At 34.7% G+C, this 25,775-nt stretch overlaps 1 protein-coding gene across 1 annotated transcript in view; it reads right to left on the bottom strand.

The window, feature by feature from the left end:
- Positions 1-25,775, bottom strand: part of TUT7 (terminal uridylyl transferase 7) — an 89,485-nt gene that overhangs the window by 14,610 nt on the left and 49,100 nt on the right. Inside the window, exons 16-27 of the mRNA XM_044661422.1 lie at positions 24,813-24,913; positions 23,744-23,801; positions 15,866-15,969; positions 15,315-15,404; positions 14,563-14,676; positions 13,711-13,788; positions 12,866-13,043; positions 11,501-11,548; positions 11,319-11,410; positions 7,967-8,082; positions 5,737-6,056; positions 745-818 (exon numbers count right to left, since the gene is read on the bottom strand). Coding sequence (XP_044517357.1) covers positions 745-818; positions 5,737-6,056; positions 7,967-8,082; positions 11,319-11,410; positions 11,501-11,548; positions 12,866-13,043; positions 13,711-13,788; positions 14,563-14,676; positions 15,315-15,404; positions 15,866-15,969; positions 23,744-23,801; positions 24,813-24,913 — 1,373 coding nt within the window. The remainder of the gene's footprint in view (positions 1-744; positions 819-5,736; positions 6,057-7,966; positions 8,083-11,318; positions 11,411-11,500; positions 11,549-12,865; positions 13,044-13,710; positions 13,789-14,562; positions 14,677-15,314; positions 15,405-15,865; positions 15,970-23,743; positions 23,802-24,812; positions 24,914-25,775) is intronic.

Genomic DNA, 25,775 nt, shown 5'->3' with positions numbered 1-25,775 from the left:
GATTGGCAAAACATACATATGTGAAATAATATAATATATTGTTGGCACAATAATGTATTCTGTAGACTTTTACAAGGCCCCTGACAAATTCTACTAAAACACTATTTGAAACAAAGCAACTTATAGCAATATGTTGTGTTAGATAGCATTTCAATTAAATGTAGAAACAAATATAAAAACCCAGTGTTGTTCTCATTAAAGAAATTTATAAAAATACGTAAAGCAATGCTACCCCCTTCTTAGGAACTTTTTGAAAGTTCAGTTATTTTTCACAAAAAAAAAATGTTATTTATGTTAACATGATTAATGAGTTGATTACTGTTATTTTTTAAAGGAACTGAAAAACATATTAAAGATTTATCATTTTAAATGTCAAATATGGCAAATATTGATACATATGGGCCATATAAGCAAAAGCTCTTAGGGGTCCTCAATTTTAAAGCATGTAACAGGATCCTGAGACCAAAACATGAGAATTGCTACATTAAAGCATCACATTTTCTTCTACTAAAGCCACTCTCAATCAACCCTCTTAACAGAGGCTACATTCTGGCCACAATAACTCTTAGATCACTTCTTGAGTTATAAAGTAGTTGTGATCTGCATTAGTGCAAGAAGCACCCATAGGAATGAAATCATATGTCCTAATCTCATTAAAATATAAAACCCTGATTAGAAAATACAAAATGAAATAAAGTATTCAAAGGATACAGTAGTTTCTTGTGAGTTTTGAGCTAAGCTTACCTGATTGAGTTTGCCAGTTTGTTTCAAGGGGCCAGGAGAGGGAGACCCAAACAGACCATCCGATTTAGATACACCTTTAAAATAGAGCATTTAATAATTCTATTTTAAATAAAAAGCAGCATTTCTGTGTTAAAAATTCTGCATATAATTTTCTATAAAATCAAAAATAACCTGTCTTCAGTGCATAGAAAAAGCTAACTAATTTAAATTAAAACATTTTATTGATATGTTTAGTTACTTTATCACATTAGTTTCTGAATATATCCCTTCTCCCTCCTCTCAGTAAGCCATACCTAACAAAATTTTAAAAGAAAAAATGAAACGGATCAACAAAACCAAACATTGATCAACCATATCTGCCCACTATATGCAATATTGCTCTTAATCCTTGTTTCTGCAAGGGAGGAAGGAAGGAAGGGAGATGTTTCTTAATTTCTTGGATTTGGTCATTATAATTAATTTTCAGGTTCATTATTGTTCATTCCACTTAAAACTGAAGAATCTCATGAATTCAAATGAATTCATCTTTCTTTCCCTTCCCCTTTACTGTTTAACTGGTAATTTGATTTTAGAGATGATTATTTGACTTAATTTAAAATTAAGCAATTCATCTGGACTACCTGTGTTTCTCATTGGCATTCATGAAACAAATCAAACCATTTTTATTAACACTGGATGGCAGATTTATGAAAAAACAAAACAAAACAAAATTTAAAAAACCCAAAACAAACATGCAGCATTAGAAGATGCTGAAAGGATGTAATCTGAACTGGTTTAGGTAGTATATACAATAATAAGATAACAGCTTTTGAAAACAAATATTCTAATGTGAGCCTCTTTAGGTGAGTTTGCATGCCCTTAGCCAACAGTAAGGATGAGAAAGATGAGAATAAAAAAGCATCAAATGGGTGAAAGATACTACCCTTTCATTTCTAATCAAGTTAAAAATAGGAGGATGTACTGAGATTGATGGTTCCTAATCTTGACTCATTCTGTTTCCATATGTACCTAATTCCAAGAAAATTCTGTAAGTAGAATTGGTACATATGATATCAATGATGTGAGCAACTAATTTGTTTTGCATGACATAAAACACTAAACTTTGAAGTATTTCCCAAATGTGGCATCTACTGATATGTTCATTTTTTTAAAGGTTTGCTCTCTCATCATTAGGGGCAGACACTCATGGCCTTGACACGACTACTATCTGTTATAGGACCTTTGATATACATTGTTTTTTGACCCTGGCTGACTCCCACCCCCATCCCCTTAGGTAACCCAGCTGTCCTAGATCCTGGAGATTCATTGTACTGATGGTCAGCTTAGAGTAGCTCAGAACTCAATAGCTCAAAAGATATACCAGTCTCAGTCTCCTCTAGAAGCAGGGATTCACAGGCTTGAGAGTCATCATCCCGAGCTCTATTTGTGCTCCTGATCTTATCCCTGTGTCCTTCAGCAGACTGCCTTTGCAATTATTGCCTCATCCTCCCCACCAAGTAATGCTTCTTTCCTGTTGCCTACAAACATACTCCAGGCTCCATCATTACTTAAAAATCAACAAAAAAATTCCTACTCTAATGTAGTAATAATTTTTTCCCAAAACATTTTATGCTATTATATCTCCTTCTCACATCTAAAATGAGAGAAGGAGGAAATTGGGGAAATAATATTTGCAGTAAGACTCTCTGATAGTGGTTGCAGTGCTAAAAGACAAAGGGAATTGAGTCAAATTTATGAAAGCAAAAACTATTTCCCAATTGATAAATGGTCAAAAGATATGTATGGTCTTTTTTCAGAGGAAGGAATCTAAGTTATCAATAGTCATATAAAAAAATGCTCTAAATATTAGAGAAATGCAAATTGACATTGAAACAACTCTATGGTCCACAGCTGTTTTGTTACTTCAAAAAGGAGGGTAAAGGTGAGTAATTCTGTTTCATATTTGAGGCTAATATAGTCTATAAGTAAAGGAATATTTATTAAGAACTTCTTATATGCCAGGCACTGTGCTAAAATACAGAAAATGTAAGTCAAAATTTTTATACACGTGAAAATAACTTATTTTCATTTATAAGAAAATAGGATATTTTTGACAATGATATGGGACAATTTTGAAGGACTTATGACAAAGACTGCTACCCATTTTTGGAGAAAGAACCGTTGAAGTCAGATGCAAATCAAAACAACCTGTCTTTCACATTAGTTTATTTATGGTTTTATTTTGGGATTTTGGTTTTATAGGAGGAATGTTCTCTTACAACAATGATCGATATGGAAATATGTTTTGCTTGGTAATACAGGTAAAATCCCGATCAAATTGTTTACCATCTCTGAGAGGAGGGAGGGAAGGAGACAATTTGGATCTTATAATTTTGGAAAATGTAGGTTGAAGATTGTTATTATATATAATTAGGAAAAGAAAATATCTTTGATAATGGAAAAAAGAAAAAGAAATAAGATATGTATATATCTATACACACTCATATAGACAGACATTCCTGATTTCTCTAATGGTTCTAAGGAGTGTACACTTCTATATATCTGAGACCGAAAAGGAAAAATAAAAGGAAGGCCTCATATTGAAAGTGGCATGGCAGCTGAGTTCTGAAGGAAACTAAGGATTCTATGAGGTAGAGATGAGGATGGAGTGCATTCCAGGCATGGATGAAGGTCTATGCTAGGTAGTGGAATAGGGAGATTAAGTGCTATGAGTTAAGAACAACAACTGTTCAGTCTCATTGGACCACAGAATGCATGAAGGGGTATAATGAACTTAGTTTGAAAAGGTCTAACTGGGGCCTAACAAGTTAGAAAGCATTTTAAATGCCAAACAGAGAAATTTATATTTTGTGCTTGAAGTAATAGGGAGCTACTAGAGGTTATTAAAAAGGGAAATGATCTGGCCAGACCCATGCTTTAGGAATATTACTTTGGCCTTTGTGTGGTAGATGAACTGGAAAGGAAAAGAGACTTGAGTGAAGGAAACAAATGAAGAAGCCATGGCTAGAGGCTAGGTGGTAGTCATGGGAATGAAGAGATGGGCAAATGAATAGCTATAAAGGGTGAAAAGGAATGAGGAGTTGAGGATAACTCAAAGGTCACAACCTAGGTCACTGAAAAAATAGTGGTGCTATCCTCAACAAAAACAGGGAAGTTCAGAAGAGAAAAGAGGATCAGAGGCAGAAAGATAATGAATTTTAAGTTGAGTTTGAGATGTTTCTGAGTCATCCAGTTCAAATTACCTAAAAAGAGATCTGGAGATGTGGCTCTTGAGCCCTAGAAGTGGGGATAGGGTTGAATATATATAGATTTGAAGGTCATCTGCAAAAAGATGATAATTCAATTCATGAGAGCTGATAAGGCCCCTAAGAGCACAGAGTGAGAAGGCCTAGAGGAGAATTTAGGTTCTACTCACAGTTAAAGAGAAGCATATAGATAATGAATTAGCAAAGACGACTGAGATAAAGTTATGAGATGGCTAGAAGAACCAAGAAAGTACAGTTGTAAAACTAAGAGTAAACAGGATGAGAGTGTAGTCAATAGGGAATACTCTTGGACTTTGGATTGATATCCTTTTGTCTTAAGTCTCTCTCCAAACAAATCCATTCTCTATTTAGCAGTCGCTTTTAGGAAGTGATTTTTCTAAAGCACAGGTCTGGCCATATTATGTCTCCAATTCAATAAATTCCAATAGCTCCTTATTTCTTCTAGGATCAAATATAAAATACTTTATGTGTAGATCCTTCCTAACTATCCAGTTTTTTTATATTTCACTCCCTTCATGTACTCTATGATTCATTCATTCATTCATTCATTCATTCATTCATTCATTCATTCATTCATTCATTTTTATTTTTTAAAACCCTTACCTTTGGTTCCAAGGCAGAAGAGTGGTAAGGGTAGGCAATGGGGGTCAAGTGACTTGCCCAGGGTCACACAGCTGGGAAATGTCTGAGGTCAGATTTGAATGTAGGACCTCCTGTCTCTAGGCCTGGCTCTCAATCCACTGAGCTACCCAGCTGTCCCTTCTATGATTTATTGATATTGCTCTCTCTGCTATTTCTTCCACAAGATATGCAATCTCCTTACTCTGCCAATTCTACTGATTGTCCCTCATGTCTGAAACTATCTCTTTCAACATCTCCTTCCTTTTGGCTTCCTTTAAGTCAGTCTAGTCTCTCATCTCCCTCCTATTTATTCATTCATTTATTTACTTATTAATATATTCATCCATTCATTTATTTATTTGTTCATTCATTCATTCATTCATTCATTCATCTGTTCATTCATTTTTGTTCAGTTGTTTGTATGATGTTTCTTCTAGAGAGGGAGCTCACTAAGGGCAGGAGTTTTTTGTTTTTATTGTATTCCCAAGGGGCACATGGTGCTTAGCACTTAGCAGGCACTTAAGAAATCTTTAAGGGGCAGTTAGGGAGTTCAGTGGATAGAGTGTCAGGCCTAAAGAAAGGAAATCCTGGCCTAGCTATTTACCCCAATTGTCTAGCCTTTACCACTCTTCTACTTTGGAACCAATACTTAGTATTGATTCTAAGATGGAAAGTAAAGGTTAAAAAAAAAGTCACTGATATTTTTGGAGAGAACAGTTTTAATTGTGAGATGAACTCAGAAGCCACATTACAAAGGACTGAAAGTAAGTAAAGAGAAGGTAGTTTTGTTTAAAATGGGAGAGATATGGTTGCCTGAGAAGATACAAGGATCAAGTGAGGGCTTTTTTAGGATGGGAGAGGCATGGGCACATTTGTAGGTAACAAAGAATAAATTAATTAGATATGTGATGAATGTGGAGGCCTTCAAGTAGAGGATATTAGATGGAATGGGGTAAAAAGTACATATAATTAGTTGGCCTTGATGAGAAGGATCACTTCTAATTTCTAGAACAAACATGTTTGTCCAGCTAAATAAATAAAAAAACTGAAAAATTCTTTAAAAGGACATTTCCAAAATATTAAGTTGCTGTCACTACCACCATACCTGTAGCTCCTTTGTACTGTGGGCAGTCTTTTTTAATATGTCCTTCTCTTCCACAAATAAAACAGCGCTTTTCTCTTAAGTCTTTGTCATCCTGTCGCTTCCATTTTTCTAATGATTGCTTGGAAACCTTGTCTCTTCCCATTTCTATCCCTCTTCCTTGTTTGTTTTTCTGAGGTGTACACTGTAACTTTCCCTCTTTTGCCAACACTTCTCTTTCTGTGTTCTTATTTTGAATTTCTTTGTCTTCTTTGTTTCTTTTTTCACTGTTTTCAGGATGTCTTTGGTTTTTATTATCTTCGTGATCATGTCGGCGTCTTGCTCTGTATAAAAGTATTATAATAGCATAAATTGTGATATGAAAAATACTGGCATTTACCTAAAAAGTCACAAGTTCTTTAGAGAAAAAGATGGATTCAGAGAAACTAGGGGTTTTTTATATGAATGAAGTAGAGAGAATAGCACTAGGAGAATATATTATATTTATCAACATATAATAACTACAATACTGAAAAGAAAAACAACTTTGAAAGACTTTTAAAGAACTCTGATCAAAATGATGACCAAGCTGCTACCTAGTTTATGTGAATTATCCAGGGTAATATGTGCCAGACACTGTGCTAAATACTTCACAAATATTATCTTATTTGATCTTAACAATCTTGTGAAGTAGATATTATTACTATACCCATTTTACAGCTAAAGAAACAGGTAGCCAGAGGTTAAATGACTTGTCTAGGGACACATGATAACTGTGGTTAGATTTGAACTCAGGATGTCTTGACTCCAGGCCCAAGACTTGATCCATTGAACTACCTAGCTACCTACATATAAAAACATGGGGCAAATGGTCTTCTCAATAAGCCATTTCTTTTTTTTTTTTTTTCATTTTTTTTTTAAATTTTAAACCCTTAACTTCTGTGTATTGACTTATAGGTGGAAGATTGGCAAGGGTAGGCAATGGGGGTCAAGTGACTTGCCCAGGGTCACACAGCTGGGAAGTGTCTGAGGCCAGATTTGAACCTAGGACCTCCTGTCTCTAGGCCTGGCTTTCAATCCACTGAGCTACACAGCTGCCCCTAAGCCATTTCTTACAGGTAATACACTGTCATACTGGGTTCACAAATGATCAGCTACTAAGGGCATTTTATTATGTTCCAAGGGAAAGGAAATAGATTTCTTTTCAGTCTACTCTGTAATTAGAGTCATGTCATCTCAGAAAGTAAGAATAGACTGTATTTTGGTTAGCCTTGCAGAAAAATTCAAAAGAAGGAAAACATATTAAAAAAGGGAAATACAGTCCTTAATCCAAATGGGATGACAAGTAATTAACAAATTCTTCAATTTAGGACCTAATAGGCAACCTATATTAAACTTTTATACAACCAACCTAATAAAAACATAATTAGATACTACTTCTTTCTCTAGCCTCCTTATGTAGCTGATCTAGGAATTTCATATAAAGGTGGTCAAATAGCACTTATTTTGTTCTTTTGTAAATAAGTACTACATGAACTTATATTCCAATTATCTGAAATCTTTTATATATATTTATATATTTCCTTGCCTTTCTAAACTGATTGAGGGGGAGGGAGGAAAAGGGTATGAACCCATAATTTGATCAGGTTAGGTAAATTTGGGAGAGGAAACTCCCTCTATTAATGCAACTGTTCTACAATTTGTAGTCTTACCAAAAATGCCTGGGAAACAGAAGTTACTTGCCTGGGTCAACAATGCCAATACATATTCAACCCAAGTTACCTTATAAGTCTTATATATTCAATCTACTATACCATACTGCCTTTCAAACAGAATACAGTGAGCAGAAGATAACTTTCTCTTTCTCTTGATATCTCAAGGATGACTTCTGATATATATCAACTGAGAGACAGGTACATAGGTATGTAGGGTTATATCAAAAAAAACCTTTCAGGCTTTTGAATTTCTCTGTCTGATTTTTATTTTCTTATAATCCTTTATAGGAAGGTACAACATTTATTTTCATTTGCTTATTCTATTGTATTGTGGTCTGAGAAAACAGCTAACTCATTTTTAGAACTGTGACTACCAAAATGTGATGAGAACCTGAGGGTCTTCATCAGACCTGAATAATCTAAATTGTAAAGTACTGTTAGCTACAGATGGGAAGAGACTCAAACATTGGTGGAAAAATCAAAACTACTATTTGTCCTATGCAATCAGTTAGAATTATTTGAATAAAGCAATTACTTACTTTTTTCGCATGGGACAGTCTTTCATAAAGTGTCCAATTTTACCACAAATTCTGCAACACCTGTCATTTGGTGCCAATTCTCCTTCTGTTAATACTTCTGGATCAAAAAAATATTCCTAGAATAATATAACTTAGTGAGATTCTGAATTAGGATCAATTTGGAAACTCAAGGGCTTAGGGTATAACTAAGTAGCATTAATTTCTATTTTCAGTAGCAATAAGCATTCCTGAGGTATCTACTTTCAAGTGCTGTTCTATGTATTAAAGATATATATAAATATACACACACAAAGAAAAAATCTCTACTCTGAAATCTTATAGTATATTGAGGAAGACAAGTGCCTGCATGCTTATGTGTGTACATGTATAATAAATACAAAGAGGACAAATACAAGTAAAAACAAAGTATTTAAATATGATAGTTGGTGAAGGTGAAAGAAGGGAAAGGAATGAGCATTTATATAGCATCTATTACATGCCAGGAAGCATTTGAAGTTCTTTATTTGATCCTTACAACATTCATGGGAGGTTGGTGCTGTTATTATTCCCATTTGCATTTGAGGGAACTGAAGCAAGTGAAGTGACTTGCCCAGGGTCACACAGCTAATACGTGTCTGAGGCCAGAATTGAACACATGTCCTTCCTTACTCCAGGCTCTGTGTTCTCTCCCTGTGCCAACTAGGTCTTTGGGAAGAAAGGTACTAGCAGTTGAGGCTAAACTAAATTTAGAAGGCAGGGAGGGAATCTAGGTGATAGAGGTGAGAAGGAAGTACATTACAGGCATGGGAGATAATCAGTGCAAAGGCATGGAAACAGGAGAGGGAGCTATGTAAAGAACAGAGCAGAGTGGGGGAAGGAGGGGCAATGTATAACGAAAGAGATAAAATAGGTTGAGATTACATTATAAAGGATTTTTAATACTTATTTGTTTTTTAAACCCTTACTGTCTATCTTAGTAATAACTCTAAGAAAGGACAAGGCCTAGGCAAATGGGGTTAAATGACTTGGCCAGGGTCACACCACTAGGAAGTATCTGAGACAAAATTTGAATCCAGGTTCTTTGAAGACTCCAGGCCTGGCACTCTATCCACTGTGCTACCTAGTTGTTCCTTGTAAAGGACTTTAAAAAACAAAAATAGTTTATTATCTTAGCTCCATGTTGGCGAACCTGTGGCTGCTCCCCTTCTCCCTCTCCATGTGCACCTGAGGATACCTCTCTCATCACCTGCCCCTCTGCTTAGCAGCCCAATGGCAGTGCTTCTTCCTTCCTGTCTGGGGTAAGAGGGCAGCTTACATGCAGTGTGAGGGTTGTAGTTTGGGCACTTGGTCTCTAAAAGGTTCACCATCACTAACCAAGAGGAAACGGGGATCCACTGGAGTTTATTGAGCAGAGGAATGACATGGCCAAATCTTAAGGGAAATCACTTTGGAACCTGTGCAGAAAGACAAGGCTGAGGTACTAATTAGGAAGTGATTGTTGTAACAGTCTAAGTGAGAGGAGATGAGAGTCTGTACTGAGATCAGGACTGTATGATGGAGGATAGGAGAGATGTAATAGAGGTAGAAATGGCAACCTGTGGCAATTGAATTGTTATGTAGGGAAGAAAGAGATAAGGAGTCAGGGAAGAATCTGAGATTTTGAACTAGGGAGATTAGAAGAATGGCAGTGACTAAAACAGAGGAACTTGGAAGATGGGTGGGTCTGTATGGAAAGTTAAGTTCTCTTTCAAACATGTTAAATCTGAGATGTCTCTGAGATATCCAATTTGAAATGTATAACAGGCAATTAGTCATATGGAACCAATAATTAGGGAAGAGATGGAACCTGGAAAAAAGATTTGTGACTCATCTGATTAAAGATAATCAAAACTTGTGGGAATTAATTAGGTCACCAAGAATATAGAAGTGAAAAGGATCCAGGACAGAACCTTAGGAGGGCATATCTGGAGCCAGCAAAGGAGATAGGAGAAGAAACTGTCAGGCAGGATGAAAACCCAAAGAGAGTAGTGTCACAAAAACACAAGAGGAGAGAATATCCAGGATGAGAGTAAAGTATAAAATGTACTATAAAATGCAGAAGGGAAGAAGGGCGAGGATATGAAGGGGCTGATAAGCTTGCCAATTAATGGTAACTAATAACTTTGGAATGTGCAATTTCAGTGGAGTGAGGAGGTTGGGAAGCCAGATTCCAAAGAGAAACTAAGAAAAGAGGCAGAACAATGAATAATGAGTACAGACAACTCCTTCTAGAAATTTGGCTAAGAAAGCAAGAAGTAATACAGAATGATAGCTTAAGGGCTACAACAAAGCCTTCCAGTGAAAGTTTTTAAAGGATGACTTTGGCATTGTTTGAAGGAAGAAAAAGGATGAAGATTAGAGAGGAAGAGAATGGGATCAAGGGTATACGTTGGCTTTGGTATCAGAGACTGGGTAAAAATAAGTAATGATGCCAAAGGATTTGAAATGAAGTGGAGGAAAGAAGGAAGACATTATGAATGGCTTCAATTTTTTTTTTCAGTCAATTAAAGTTTAAGATGCCAGGTCCTTAGCTAAGAGTGTGCTAATGTGTAAGAATTACATTATTCTTCAGAAAATCTGGTTGAGATAGATTTCTGAATGGAGACAGAAATACTCCAGCAAAAAATCTAAAAATGGTATCAGACCACTATGATTAAGATATTCAATGAGACACTATAGTAAGTGACTTTTCCTATGTTGGAACTAGTGGAAAAAGACAGCCAAAAGCCTACAGGAAATAGGAAAGGAGTGTTGCAACAAAGTTAGCAAGAGCCTGGGCAAACAAGATGGTAGCTTCCTGGTACAACCAGAGACTAGTCAAGAGACACAGATTGCCACTAGATTGCCCTATGCTTTATATGCTACTCTCAATTTATTTAAGGGTATAATAATGGTCTGCACAAGTTTTTCTAGGTAAAGATTTGGAAAGTGTAGAAAGAGGCAAAAGAATGACCTAATTACTGTTAGATGCATTAAAAAACCATTTTTGTCTGACCAAAATTTTAGATAAATTGCCAGTCTTCTTCTGTAGTATGCTCAAGAGGGAAGACAAGGTAATAAAATAGCAAGAAGGCTTAGTATTTTATTTATTTTTCACTGTCAGCATTTTGATGCAGGGACTTATTTTTTATACCCCAGTTTTATTAATATATTACACACAAATATATGAATTTGGCTTTCAGAGTATTTAACTATTTGTTAACAATATAACAATTATTACATATGTAACAATATTAATGCTACAACAATAGCAATATAAATTAACAATAATTTAAAGAACACACTTTAAAAAAATCCTCTATTGATAGTTATTTTCACTATTTCCAAAACTTACCATTTTTGAAGGATATTCTTTGGGGAATCCTTTTACGGGGATACCAAATACTCTTCTACCATTGATAAAAGCCTTCATTATAAAATTTGTCACTAAGAAGAGGGAATGGGGAAATAAGAAACAAAAGTCAGACATATTAAAAGAAGAACAGAATTTGATATATTCCCAACAAAGGAACTTACTTTTTCTTGACAATCCAGCACCAAGATTGTGATTCAAATCAAAGGGATCTAAGTGAAGAAAATTTTGGATAAAAGTTACTTCAAAGAGTACAATTATTCATTATATAATTAAAAATGGTATATAGTAAAGAGGCTACTTAGGCTAATCTAGCAGCACCAAGGTTACCTGACTAGCCCCCAGACTATTTCACCAACTATTAGGTTATTATAACACCAAAAGCTACCTCTTCAAATACAATTCTTTTATTTCTTCTGGATTGAATGGAATCTGAGTCTCACATTCTTGGGGTGAGTGAGACCCAGCTTCAAACTTGGGTGTGTTTCTCCCACATTATATTAATTACCAGAGTTTGTAATACAAAAACATTAGCTAAGCAAATACAAATAGAGAGGGAAGTACTAGACAAAATATATATATACTCAATTCACAAGAAAACTATAAAATAATTTCCACCCTTTTTGTCATTTCATTTGCTACTTAAAATTTGAGAGTACATATAGCATAAAACTGACAGATTATAATCCAGCTGAAATGTTACAGATTCCAACTATGATCATGCTCTAGTTGCTTCAGCAAACTAGAATGGAAAATCAAATCACTATTTTGTTACTATTTTATACTTCATGTTTAGAGCAATAAATAACAATCTAGTTTTATGAATTATACATGTTAACGATAAAACTGGGGAACACAAAATAAGTTCCAATATCAACATGTTAAAAATGAAAAACCATTAAGTACCAAGTCCTCTTAATACCCGGTTATCTGTATTACCCATTGTGCATACTATCTATAGAGTATGAATCTGGCAATCTGGCTAAAATTTTGGTCAGACAAAAATGGTTTTTTAATGTATCTAAAATTTATAATTCAGGTCATTTTCTCTAGCATCTTTCTATACTTTTCCCATCTTTACTCACATTTTTGCGTAGTAAAAGTTGTACAGATAATTATTGTACACTTTAATGAGTTCAGAATAGCATATAAAAATATCAGCTTAAATGTTCTATTTTTAACAATGCCTGGTATCGAGCTATTTCCATACAATTAATGGTATGTTAGAAAATGAACTGTCTTAAATGCCATCTAATCTAATTCTTTAATTTTAGAGATGTGATACCATATCCATTATGGTAACAATGAACCTTCAAATTCGATGTTTGAGGTATGCAATTTTTTAAAGTGAATTTGATACATGTAATCCATAAAGTTTGAATTCCGTTCACTGACTATATTAAAATAAATATCTATTTATGAAAAATGTACTAGCAGTTATCATTGAACTGATTTTAATAATAATGTCTAAAATTTCCATTATATATGTAGATTTCTGCAATTATTTCTATGTAGGTTTTGATGTGTACCTTCAATAACAATGTATTTTGAGGTCCACTGCTTCTTGAAAGTTGTAAGCAGACCTTTTCTTCTGATACAAACAACATGTTCTTTAAAATCAAATTCCTCTGTATAGAATCGAAGAAGTCCCAACCATAGTTCTCCAACAGATTCTGTATTTCTTCCATATTCTGGCCAAAAGGTCGGCTAGAAGTCAACAAGAGAAATATCTCATGTTCTTTTAAGGCATTAAATACAAATAGTTCATAACTTTATTCATATTTAATTAGTCCAAATCAGAAGACTAAATGACAAAATTTTAAATTTTAATTAAATGTAGTTTCTTTCATGTTTTAGAAGATAAGTCTTCAATAATTTATTAATTTTCATATTGCCCCTTTGAGGGGTCAAAGAAAACTCTTACTTCCTAAGACTGTATGAGGGGTCAAAGAAAACTCTTACTTCCTGAGACTGTATCCCAGAACACACAACTTCTCAGAGAAAAAAGTAGAAACACATTCTGAGAATTTGATTTTTATTCTATAAAACTGATCTCTATGTTTCAACATAATTGTTTTTAAACTTTGATAAAAATGATGAGACAATATGCTCATGTAATCTTTAATCCATAGATTGGCTTGCCTATATTTAGCTAACATTAAAACAGATTCTCTCTCTCTCTCTCTCTGTCTCTAAGTCAAAGTTAAATAATTTTTTTCTAATACATTCTGGTAATGTTAAATTGTATAGTTAAGCTATGTATCCAGTTTTAGGACATTTACTTCAAATGGTTAGAGTTCAAATTTTAAAACATTAACATTAATTTTTATTATATTTGCAAAATACAAGGAAAAAATACCCTGAAAATACCTACCAAGTCACATATTCGATCAAAAAAATAAGTGTTCCAACCATCAACAATTATTTCAGGTCTTTTTTCTTCTTCATATATCTAAAATTGATGTTGGAAATGTTTATTTAATTCAATTGAAACATTTAAGAAATACTAAGGCATAATACTAGGAGCTTGTAATATAACTTGGGGAAGGGAAAAATAACACATGCACATGAATATAAAAAATGAATGAAAAAAGATAGTGGAGGGTCTTATACACCAGGTTAAGTCTTTTATCTTTTAGGCAACAGGGAGCCACTGAAGGTCTTGAGCAAGGGAAAGAGACAGCATTAGATGTGAGACATTGGGAAGGAATATGTTATGTTCATATGAAAAGTTCAAATGGAGCATCATGAAAGACTGGAAGAAGGTAAAATCACTTTTGATTAGGGGAAGGAGGTAGTAGGTGATTAAGGAAGCTTCTATAGAGGAGATACAACTTGAATTGGGTCTTAAAGTAAGAGAAAGTGTGCTTGCATGCATGTGTGTGTTACATTCTCTTTCTGGAGGAACAGTATACACAAGGGATGGGGGGGAGGATGCAACCACAGAATTGCTAATATTCCAAAAAGACTGAAACATAAGAATGTGTGAAAGGGATCTGAGAGAGAAGCTCTGTATCCTCCAATATTACAGGAGGGAAGTGAAACAGAAGTCAATAAACACTGACAGTTACAGAGTACTTTGAGGTTTTCACAGTGCCAGGCATGTATGCTCTCAACATTTGAACAATGTCTTTCAGTAAAATTACATTAATTGCAGAACCATAAAATTTAAGAGTAAAAAGGGGATTGCAGTGATTATATGGTCCAATAGTCTCCCCTGGCCCACCTCTTGAAGAACAGGAATAACTGGTGGATCCCTCTGTTGTAGGAAGTAGAGCACCATAAGAGTGTATGCATATGATGACAAGCTGCCTCTTGATGCATCACCAATATCACACATCTATAAGGAACGGAAGAAGGAAAAATGGAATCAAAAGTCTTGTGTTTTTTTAATGAGTTGACATGTATTTTATTGACTTCTATTTGCATGAGATACAGCTTTTATTTGTGGGTTGAAATGAAAATCGTAAATTATTCCCAAGGCACTAAAATACAGAAAAGTAGAACAAGAATCATAGCTATATATATATAGGAAAAATTTTAAAAATCATAATGGCTTGTATGGATGATGGACTTTAGATATCCCCAAATATCTTACTCTCTGCATAGCAATTTACAGTTTCACATATATTATTATCTCATGTGAGTTTTGCAAAGTTCTGTAAGGTAAACAGAGCAAGGATTATAATAATATTATCTTCATTTTTACGAATGAGGATACAGTCAAGTGACTTGCCTAAGTTTTTATATAGTTAGCAAGTAAGTACTCAAGACCAGGTTAGTTTTAATCTAGTTGGCTGTTTTCCCCATGCAATCACTTTATAATAAATTGTAGCTCTTCAATTGAAGTAAATAACATGGGTTCTATCTTCTATTGATATTTTAAAATAATTTATAATGGTCACAGAAGTCATTTAGAGAAATAAGATAATCTTATTTCCTAATAAGTCATAATGGACATTCTTTTGTATTACCCACCTTTGTAAATACTTTCATAGTATAACACAAATATTTCACTCTGGGATCAATGGCTGAATAAGCAGCTAAAAGCTTGGTATTATGAAGGGCCTGTTAAAAGAACCAGAAATTACACTGTAGGGCAATCATATATTTGAAGAAAAAGTTTCCAATACAGAATGCAATGAATAACGAACTAACTTACTCAGTTCTTTTCAGAATTAAAAATAAATATGAATAAAACTAGATGCTATTGGTGAAAAACTTGCTCAAGATACAAGATGAAATGTAAAAGAACTATGGTCAAAGATCAAGAAAATGCTATAGAATACAGATGTCTTAGCATCCTTCATTAACAAGAAATATTTTTAAAATTTATTCTTATTTTAAACATATCATCTAAGATATGGGCTGGCAGGATCAATACACTTTTCCATCTAAGTAGCTCAAATCCTTCAAGAAATGGTGGTATTTAAGTTAATGCTAATACTAATAACAATACATTCTAAAGACCAGAGGAAATGAATTCTTATTTGTCTACACACTAAGAAAATATCCGGAAGGACTCTTACCAATGTATTATACAAACTGATATCCACTTCTAGACCACTTCTCACATGGAAGAATTTGACAATTGGTACTTTTGCTGTAGTAATGGGCAAGACATTTCTGAGTCCTAGGACAGAAAATTTAACACTATCACTTAATATATTATCATTTAGCATCATTTAATATAATAGCAACGTTCTCTAAATAGCCCATAGATAAAAATTCATCTTTATGACTTAGTCTTATTCTGCAATTAAACATGACCTCATTCTATATTATTGTATTTACCTTGGTTAAAAATACAGAAATGTGGAGCAGAATGATTAGGAAAAGTATTTTGTGTTTAATTTTGTTTATTGTCTCAATATAAAACTCTATCATATAAGACATGTCTATTTTGAACCCAGACATAAGTTTTATTTGCTTTGCTTAAAAAAAAGGAGTTAAGACAGGAAATGAAAGAAAAAGAAAGTCATTTGAAAGGCAATATGTGGTTTCTCTTATCTAGAAAAGCAAACACAATGGAGAAAGTAAATTTCCCTGTTTGGGAAAATTTATCTCTCTTTGAAGAATGTCAATGAAAATGCCAACTGTGCTGATATGTGGGAAGATTAGGGAACTGATTGAGAGCACCAATTCAATTCTGTTCCCATACTTTTCCCTTCCTCTTCTATTATGTTTAATCCTTTCCTTTCCATTAACTCATTTCCTTCTGAAAATTTCCACCTGCAAATAAATATAAATTATTCTTCCCTCTTTGTTGGAAAAAAAATTCCATACTTTCCTTTGGTTCTGGTGCCTCTTCTGGTAATTATCAATTCTGTTTCTCACCTTTTTATTGCCAAACTTCATGGAGTGGTCTGCAACAACTCTTTCTATTCTTGACTCTTCTCTTCTTCCTTAATCTTTCATACCTGCTACTCTACAAGACTCACAAATCATTAATCTCTTTAAATGTTATTGCTTTTCCTTTGTCCTCACTACTTGTGACCAAAGAGAATGAAATCCTATTCTCCCTTTACTTTTGTGACACTGTACTAGTTTTGTTCTTATCCTACTTCTCTAATGCCTCCTTAGTCTTTCTCCCTAACTGCTACTCTTCCCTCCTATCACAGGGTATGCTATTCTAGGGTCAGAAAACATTTTCTCTTTTGCTACTTACTCTTCATAGCTTCAACCATCAACCCTATTTAGATGAAATTTCTATCTTCAGTCCAAGTCCTAGCTAGTACTGTGCTTTTAATTGTCTAGTAAAAATTTCCACATAGATTTTATATTTTTACAATGAGTTTTCTCATGGCCCCAAATTAAAGATTCCAGCTTTCATCTTTTAGTCAAAGCACCACCGATCTTCAGCTTGGGCATACCTGTTCTTTAGCTCTTACAACTTATAACCACTTTGTAGTCTTTAAGATTGTATTTATCCCTTCCTTTCATTTCTAAAGCTACGATTCCAATCAAAGTCCTCATTAACTTTTGTTAAGGATTACTACGGTCTTCTAACTTATCTCTCTGTCACCCACCTAACTCATTCTGAATTGTCAGACAAATTTTCTTTAAATACTCATTTTGCTGTGCAAAACTCATCAATAATTACTATTCACATTTATATAGGGTTTTATGTAATTACCCAAAGACTTAAGTTCAAATTATTTAATGACCAGAGAATCTATAGCAACTGTCAGAAGGAATTGCAGAGCAAAGGATCAATTCTTACTTGAAATATATTTTTCTTATCTAACTTCATTTAATATCTTCAAAAAACATCTTCAGTGACTGGAGACTATCAACCAAGTAGCCTATTTCACTTTTTGGACAGCTTTAACTGCTGTGAAATTCTTCCTTGTACTGGGCTAAGATAAATTTGCTGAAACTTCTATACACCAGTCCTAATATTCCCTCCTGGAGCCACAATGAAGAGATATAACCTCCCTTCCAAATAACATCTCTTCAAGTATCTTCAAATGGTTATCATGTCCCTTCAATTGTCTGCTTGCCATGTCTCTTCAAGTTTTTTCTCTGCTAAACACCACACTATTTTTTTTAACTATTCTCCATATGAAGTTATTTTAAGTTTCTTCACTATCCTGGATGGTCATCCTCTGAACCTGCTCTAATTTGATAATTTTCTTTAAAAAATGTAGTTTTGAAAGGAGCAGATCCAGGAGAACATTGTATACAGAGACTGATACACTGTGGTACAATTGAACATAATGGATTTCTCTACTAGCAGCAGTGCAAGAATCCAGAGCAATGCTGAGGGACTTATGAGAAAGAAAACTAGCCACATTCAGAGGAAGAACTGTGGGAGGAGAAACACAGAAAAAAACCAACTACTTGAACACAAAGGCTGATGGGGATATTATTGGGATGAAGACACTAAATGATAACTCTGGTCCAACTTTCAATAATATGGAATGAGGTCTTGATCAATGATACATGTAAAACCCAGTGGAATTGTGTGTTGGCTATGGGGGTGGGTATGGGGGTGGTTGGGGGAGAGGGAAAGAGCATGAAACATGTAACTATGGGAAAATATTCAAAATTAAAAAAATTTAAATAAAAAAAAATGTAGTTTTCAAGATCTTTTCTCCTCTATTCTTCAAGAATGAATCTTCTACTATAGCCAGGTCAGTCTTTTGAAACACGCTTCCCATTCCAATCTTAACCTCTTGGTGAACCACCAGTTCAGCTTTACATTATCTCTTATATTTGAAATTCCTTGCTCTTTTGTCCTATTATTGATATGCCTCACTAAAGCCTAACTCTATACTACTTTACTATCCACTTTTCCCCCTCTTATTCTTGTATGTGGAATGGAACTAGGGGAAGTCACTAATTATCTAATCTCAACTGGTCTTTCACCACAGCAAGGCCATTCTTTACTTTATCCTAATTGATTTTCTATACTACTTGCCACAGAAGCTGTTCCAACTTTTCTCATCTCTCTGGAAGCCTCTATGGCATGCCTTATCTGCTCATCTTATCAACTGAAATGCTTAAATGCACACTTTACTAAGAAAAAAAAGTTGAAGCCATTCACTAAGAGATTCTTCTTTTCTCCTTTTCCTCTTTTCTAGCCTTTTAATATTGTTCTCACCTTTTTCATCACCTTGTCTCTGAAGAGGAAGACCTACTTATTGCCAAGGCCAACTCCTCTACCTGCATTTCTGATCACTTCCCCTTCCTCTCATGCACTTCAGCAGACTGCTCCCTACCATCAACCCCCCTCTCTCTAATCTTCAATCTCCTTCTCTACTGCATCTTTATCTGCTACCTACAAACCTGTCTACCTCCAGTCCAAAAAGAACCTTTACTTGATCCTGCCAGCTATCATCCTATAATCTCTCCAACTATCAGCTAAAGTCCTTGAAAAATCCTACGCCAAATGTCACTTCATTTCCTATCCCATCCTAATTATTAATTTGAAATGCCTTCCTCCAAAATTATAAGAGATCATTTAATTGTTACAATTACGGCTTTTTCTCAATTGACTTTTGCAGTATTTTACACTATTAATCATCCTCTTCTCTTGGATACTTTCTCTACTTTGGGTTTTTGTGATTGTTCTCTTTTGATTCTCCTATCTGACTAATCCTTTATTATTCAGTCTCCTTTGGGGGGCTCTTTATCCATGTCATGCTCACTTTGAGTGTTCTCCAAGGCTCTAGGCAGAGTTCTCTTCTTTACTCTCTATACCAGTGATTCCCAAAGTGGGCGCTACCGCCCCCTGGTGGGTGCTGCAGCGACCCAGGAAGCGGCGATGGCCACAGGTGCATTTATCTTTCCTATTAATTGCTATTAAAATAAAAAAAATTAATTTCCAGGGGGCTAAGTAATATTTTTTCTGGAAAGGGGGCAATAGGCCAAAAAAGTTTGGGAACCACTGCTCTATACAATATTATTTGGTGGTCTCATCGGCTTTCATGGGTTTAATTATCATCTATACGCAGATGGTTTCCTGATATATATCCCAGATCTAGTCTCACTTCTGAGCCCCAAACCCAATTGTTTATTGGATGTTTTGAACTCAATGATCTGGATATGTCTCAAACTCATTTCCTCTACAACCATGTCCTCTTATATTCTTTCTTTTATACTACTGTCCAGAGCACAACTATGATCCCAGTGACAGAGGTTTGACACCTTGATGTCATCCTCAATTCATCAACAACACCTTTGGGTTATGCACCTTTCTCTTCACAGACAGCTACTACTTTTATCAACTCTTGCAAAAACCTTCTCCCTCCCTCAAGGCTCTCCCCACCCCAGTCCAACATTCACTCAGCTGCCAAAGTGATTTCCCTAAAGCATAAATCTGACTATGCTATGTCATTCACCTCTACTCAATATACTTTGGTGGCTCCCTATTTATTGCCTCCAGGACCAAATATCTTTTGCTTAATATTTAGAACTCTTTATGGCTTATAGTTCCTTCCAATTTTCCAATCTTCTTACATAACATTTTACCCGTTTCCTATAGACTCTTATGATCTGGTTATACTATCCTACTTTCTGTTCCTCAAACATGACACTCCATTTCCTGCAATGACTGTCTACATGCCTAGAATGCTCTGCCTCTTAGGATTCCCGATTTCCTTCAAAAGTCAGTTTAAATGTTACCTTATAGAGGAGATCATTCCTGGTCCACCCAGCTGTTAGAACCTTTTTCTCTAAGGTTATTTTCCATCTACTATATATCATATATCATGCATACCTATTTATTTACATGTTGTCCCTCCTGTTACAATGTAAGCTCCTTAAGAGCAAAAGGATGTTTTTGCCTTCCTTCATAGTCAATAAGTGCTTGTTAAATAACTACTAAGTTTTAGTAGTTGCCTAGTAACTACCAAGTAACTCCTAAGAGTATCATTCTTGTTCTACTTGCCCTGTAATACTCTCCTTTGACCTCTCTAAATCTTTTCCATTTCAAGTTCTATCACTTCCATGACTATTCCCAGACCATTTGGTTCCATTTTATAATGAATTCCTTACTATTGTGTTAAAAGGAATGATGAACTGCTTGATTTCTATATGAACTGGAAAGATCTCCATGAACTGATGCGGAATGAAATGAGTAGTAACAGGAGAACATTGTACACAGAAACTGAAACAATGTGGGACAATCAAATGTAATAGACTCTGCTACTAACAGCAATACAACGATCAAGAATAATCCTGTGGAACTTATAAAAAAGAATGCTATCCACATCTAGAGAAAGAACTATGGGAATAGAAACATAAAAGAAAGACATGATTTATTATTTGGTAATACAGGTATATGATTTGGGATTGTGGTTTTTAAAATTCGAATAATATGGAAATAGGTTTTGAGTAATAAGACATGTATAAACTGGTGGAATTGCTTGTCATCTCCAGGAGTGGGGAGTGAAGAGGGGAGGGAGAGAACATGAATCATATAATCATGGGAAAATATTTAAAGAATAATTAAAAAAAAAGATAATGGAACTCCTCTCACATCTGAACTCCTATGCTGGTACAACTGCACGCCAAATGGATACTCTTTTTTTTTTTTTAAAATGTGCCTTACTGTCTTAATGAGACTGTTTAAGATTATAAAGTAGAAGAAAGGGACTATATTGATATTTCTTTTGTATTCCCCTTTCCCTCCGTAGGAAATAAAATTTAGGACTCTGGCTCTTAATTTTGATAGTTTATTAGTATTTACTTGGATAGGTAGAAGCAGAGAATTAGAAAAACTTTTTTCTATTTAGCAATGTGAGTGCTCTCCACATGGCTCCCTCAGCCACCTTTCCCTTGGCCAGTTCCTCCAGAAAGAGACCCTACTTCCTTCTCTTGAACCTTTTTCTTCTGTCTCCCCTTCTGGGTCAACTTCAATTATGTCTGGTTCAAACTCAGTCACATAACCCAGATTAGATGACATAACCAGGAGCACAGGGATGCAGGTAAGACTCCATGTGTGATCCTGAGAGAGGGTTCCCTTCACACACTTCTCCAATGGTTATTTTAGGGACTCACACATAATAGGTGTTTAATAAATATTATTGGTTTTAATTAAAATAAAGTTTCAAATCTATTTAGTTCCTTTAAGCTCACCCCCCCCCCCTCTTCCTACAACCTCCAAAACCTTATTTGAATAACTTCATCTTTGATTTCTCCCTTTCTCCTGGTTTCTCTACCTTTGTCTATAAGGTCAAACACTTCATCCACCTCTGCTTGATCATGTTACTTTCACCCCCAAATTCTATTTCTGCTCATTCTTCCACAAAAACCTTCTTTACTATTTAATTTCTAGAAAGTAAAGTCTAAATTTGCCATCTCTATTTCTTCATCAAATCACTCCTCAAACTCCTGCAATCTGGCTTCTGTTTCTACTATTCTACTATGACTATTTTTTCTGAGGTTATCAATGACTTCTTAATTGCCATATCCAATAACATTTTCAACATTCATTCTTGATTTTTTATAGCAATTGATATTGTTAACTATTCCCTCCTTACTGATTTCTGTTACAGTGCTTGCTCCTAATTCTCTTCCTATTTGTCTGCCCTTTTTCAGTCTCATTCACCAAATCATTTTCTTTTTTCCTAATGCAGGAGTCTGACCATGTCAAATTTCTGATCAAAAACTTTCAGTGGCTCTCTATTGCCTATAGTTTTAAGCATCAAAGGAAGAGCCAAATGCTCCACAATATGTCCTTAACCTATCTTGGCTCTTTATCATATACCACTTTGTATTACATTCCACTGTGTATATGTTATATCTTCACTATTAGAACATCAGTTCCTTAAGGAAAATAAATCTTCCAACATTTGCATATAGGACTTCCTATCTCTAGATCTAGGTATTGATCCATTGAGATACCTAGCTCCCCTCATTCTTAACTTTTAATTTTAAATATTTGTCTAAAACATTCTTTGGTAAAGAAATGTTGGCTGTAGGCCATAGTTCACATTAAATTATTCAATATAAAATGTTGAAATTTGATACTCCTAGCCAGTTGCCTAGTCTAACTTTACAAATGCCATTCTTAAAGAGCTTTATGAATTTGGAAGAAGAAACTTTTTATAGTTTGTTCCTTTGGGACAGAGAAATTTTTATAATTTCATCAAATGTAGTCTTACTAGAAAGCAAAACCCTATAGTATAACCTATATTCCACTACCTGGAAACAAAAATATACCCCCTTGTAAAATAAGTTCTTGGTTCCTCAATGACCAGATCTAATTATGTCTGTATACATATGTAAAAAAAACCAACTAATACACACTAACTTTCAATTCTACTAGAATCATGGGGAGGAAAAGATTTAAGATTTTTCCAATTACCCCAATGACAGGTAAAGTCTTTATTCAAACTCTTAGAAATAAAGAATTCAAAGGAAAAGAAGACTTTAACTCTTATAGCAGGTGAATTTAAGCACTACAACACCATGCCTCTCTTTGAAAGTATGAAAAACAGTTCAATGGACTTTTTATGAAGGGAAAAAAAAGTTTACCAGTGTTATAGCAATAGTGGTAGCTTTAAACTGTTGAAGATTTTAGGACAAGTAGATGGCACTTTAAACTTATTTAAGATGTACAAATTCCACATTATGTCTAGCCCAGGTAGATAAAAGAATAAGTTTTTCCAAACTAACATGCTGTGCCCCTCTGGTACCTGTTTTGTAATGAACTGAAACCCAAGTCAGTGCAAAATGCATACAATACCATAGGTTACATGAAGTTTTTCTGTTCTCTTTTAAAGTAGCCCCAAAACATCTTTGCTTAGTTACAAGGAAAATTTTTACAAAAAGAGCTTCAAGATGGAAATTTTAAGGTAACAAAATATTTAGACTTAATCACAATGCTATAGCTGAAATTTTAGGTAATTTCGAGGCTTACTAAAAAGAAGGCAAAATCTGATTAGTTTATAAAGTACCTGAATGTTTTTTGAGGACTCTTGATAGGTCTTCAATCATTCTTATGCAATCTAATCCCTGGAATAAAAGTAACACATCATTACATCAATATTAAAGATATTTTCTTAAAATGCTAGCATGATGAAAATTTTCATTACCGTTAAAACTTCCAAATTCATTTCAGTTCAGAAGCAGTGTGGTTTTGGGTTTTGTAGAGAGATGGTTTTGGAGTTAGAAGATCAGGGTTTGAATGATAGAACCATGATAAAATATAAGCACCTTGAGGGCAGCTAAAACAATGTTTTTCTTTGTATGCCCAATACATAAAAGGTACTTAAAAAATGTTCATTGATTCAGAAAGATCAATGGAAATTAGGATTTATAAAGTAAGTCTGAATACCTTATAATCCTCAAACATTGTAGCTATTTTGAGAATACGTTTTTTTCTGGCCCAACTGATTAAAATGGACTTTAGAAATGCTTTCCAGAATTCCCAGTATTATGGTCTTATCCAGTCCATGATAAATATAGGGGGAAGGGGGAGAAATCCATATAACAGGGATATTAGAGAGGGCATTTCTGTACCAGGTGAAAATTTAGACTTGGAAGAACTACCAGGGATCTTCTCAAATCAAAATTCTATGAAAAATGAGAATTTTCTGCTATCCAGAGTCACATAAATTACTTGGTGGTACCTTTAGCAATTTTAAGGATGTGAATAATTCAAGATGATCAAGATTTCCCAATATGTGGGAAAATACCACAAAGAAGTGCAGTATCTGGTAGTTTAAAAAAAAATTTATTGACTCTTATTATCATAGCAAATGTAATTATGTAAAATTATCCAGGGCTGTGTAGTATAGAAGAAAAAACACTGGGTCAGTACCCAGCAGAGAACTAGGTATGGAACCTGATTTTAATCATCTAGTTGTGCAACTGCAGGCAAATTTTGCCTCTGAAGTTTGGTTTCCTCACTTATAAATTGAGGATGGCAATCTTTTCCTTGCCTACCTCACAGGAGTATCATAAGGGAAATGGTCTGTAAGTCAAAATATTACTATATTTCCATCATCATCATCAACACCATACCTCAGCAGTTTCGAGTCCATCAATTGTCATACAGATGTCCAGGTCACTCTGTTTGAATCCAAATCCATTTTTGGAAGAACCAAATAAGCTCAATTTGGTGCCTGTTAGAAATACATAATAAATGGTAACTAATTTTTTGAGGACATATTTTATTTTCAAATAGGCATTATCAAGAAAGGTCAATTGAATTAGATAATTTTAAAAATAAAGATATATATATTTTACCAATTCCATGTAATAACAAATTTCCACATCAATTTCCTTAAGTTATATGATCTAAATAATCTCTCCTCTCCTTCCTTCCCTCTCCTCCCTCCCAGAATTGGCAAGTAATTCTATTTGGGTTATACATGATGTATTATCCTGTAAAACATATTTCCAATATTGTTCAATTTTGTAAGAGAATAATTATATAAAACCAAAACTCCCAAACAAAAACGCAAATAAACAAGTGACAAATCATATACTTCTGCATTCCTATTCAAATAGTTTTTTCTCTAGAATAACAATCTGTCATAAGTCCTTTAGAATTGTCCTGGATCACTACATTGCTGAAAGTAGCTAACTATCACAGTTGATGAATTAGATACTTCTGATAACAGAAAATATCTTTTTTTCTGTAAAAAACAATTTAGAGGCTTCCGGGTTAAGATGGCGGCAGAGTAAGAAGCAGCTCTTAACCTCTCCTGACCGAAACACACAAAACTCCTCAAGGGGACATAAAAACAAGTCCAGACGAACGGAGGAACCCCACAACAGGGCACAGCGTGGAAGGAACGTGGAATCGAGACATTTCCAGGCTAAAAAGGGCTCTCACTCAATCGCGGGCTGAGCAACCGCCCCACCTCCACCCCCTCCACACTCACCTATAGCTCCGAACCCAGCTAAAAAGAAATAGAGCAAGTTTGGGGCACCCATCGAGTCATCGGCAGCTCCGGGACCTGTTCCTGAGAGCAGCAAGAC

Source organism: Gracilinanus agilis, chromosome 1 (assembly GCF_016433145.1).
Source record: "Gracilinanus agilis isolate LMUSP501 chromosome 1, AgileGrace, whole genome shotgun sequence".
NCBI classification, from domain to species: domain Eukaryota; kingdom Metazoa; phylum Chordata; class Mammalia; order Didelphimorphia; family Didelphidae; genus Gracilinanus; species Gracilinanus agilis.
The sequence above is the reverse complement of the archived record's forward strand: the minus strand, read 5'-3'. Positions and strand labels throughout refer to the sequence as shown.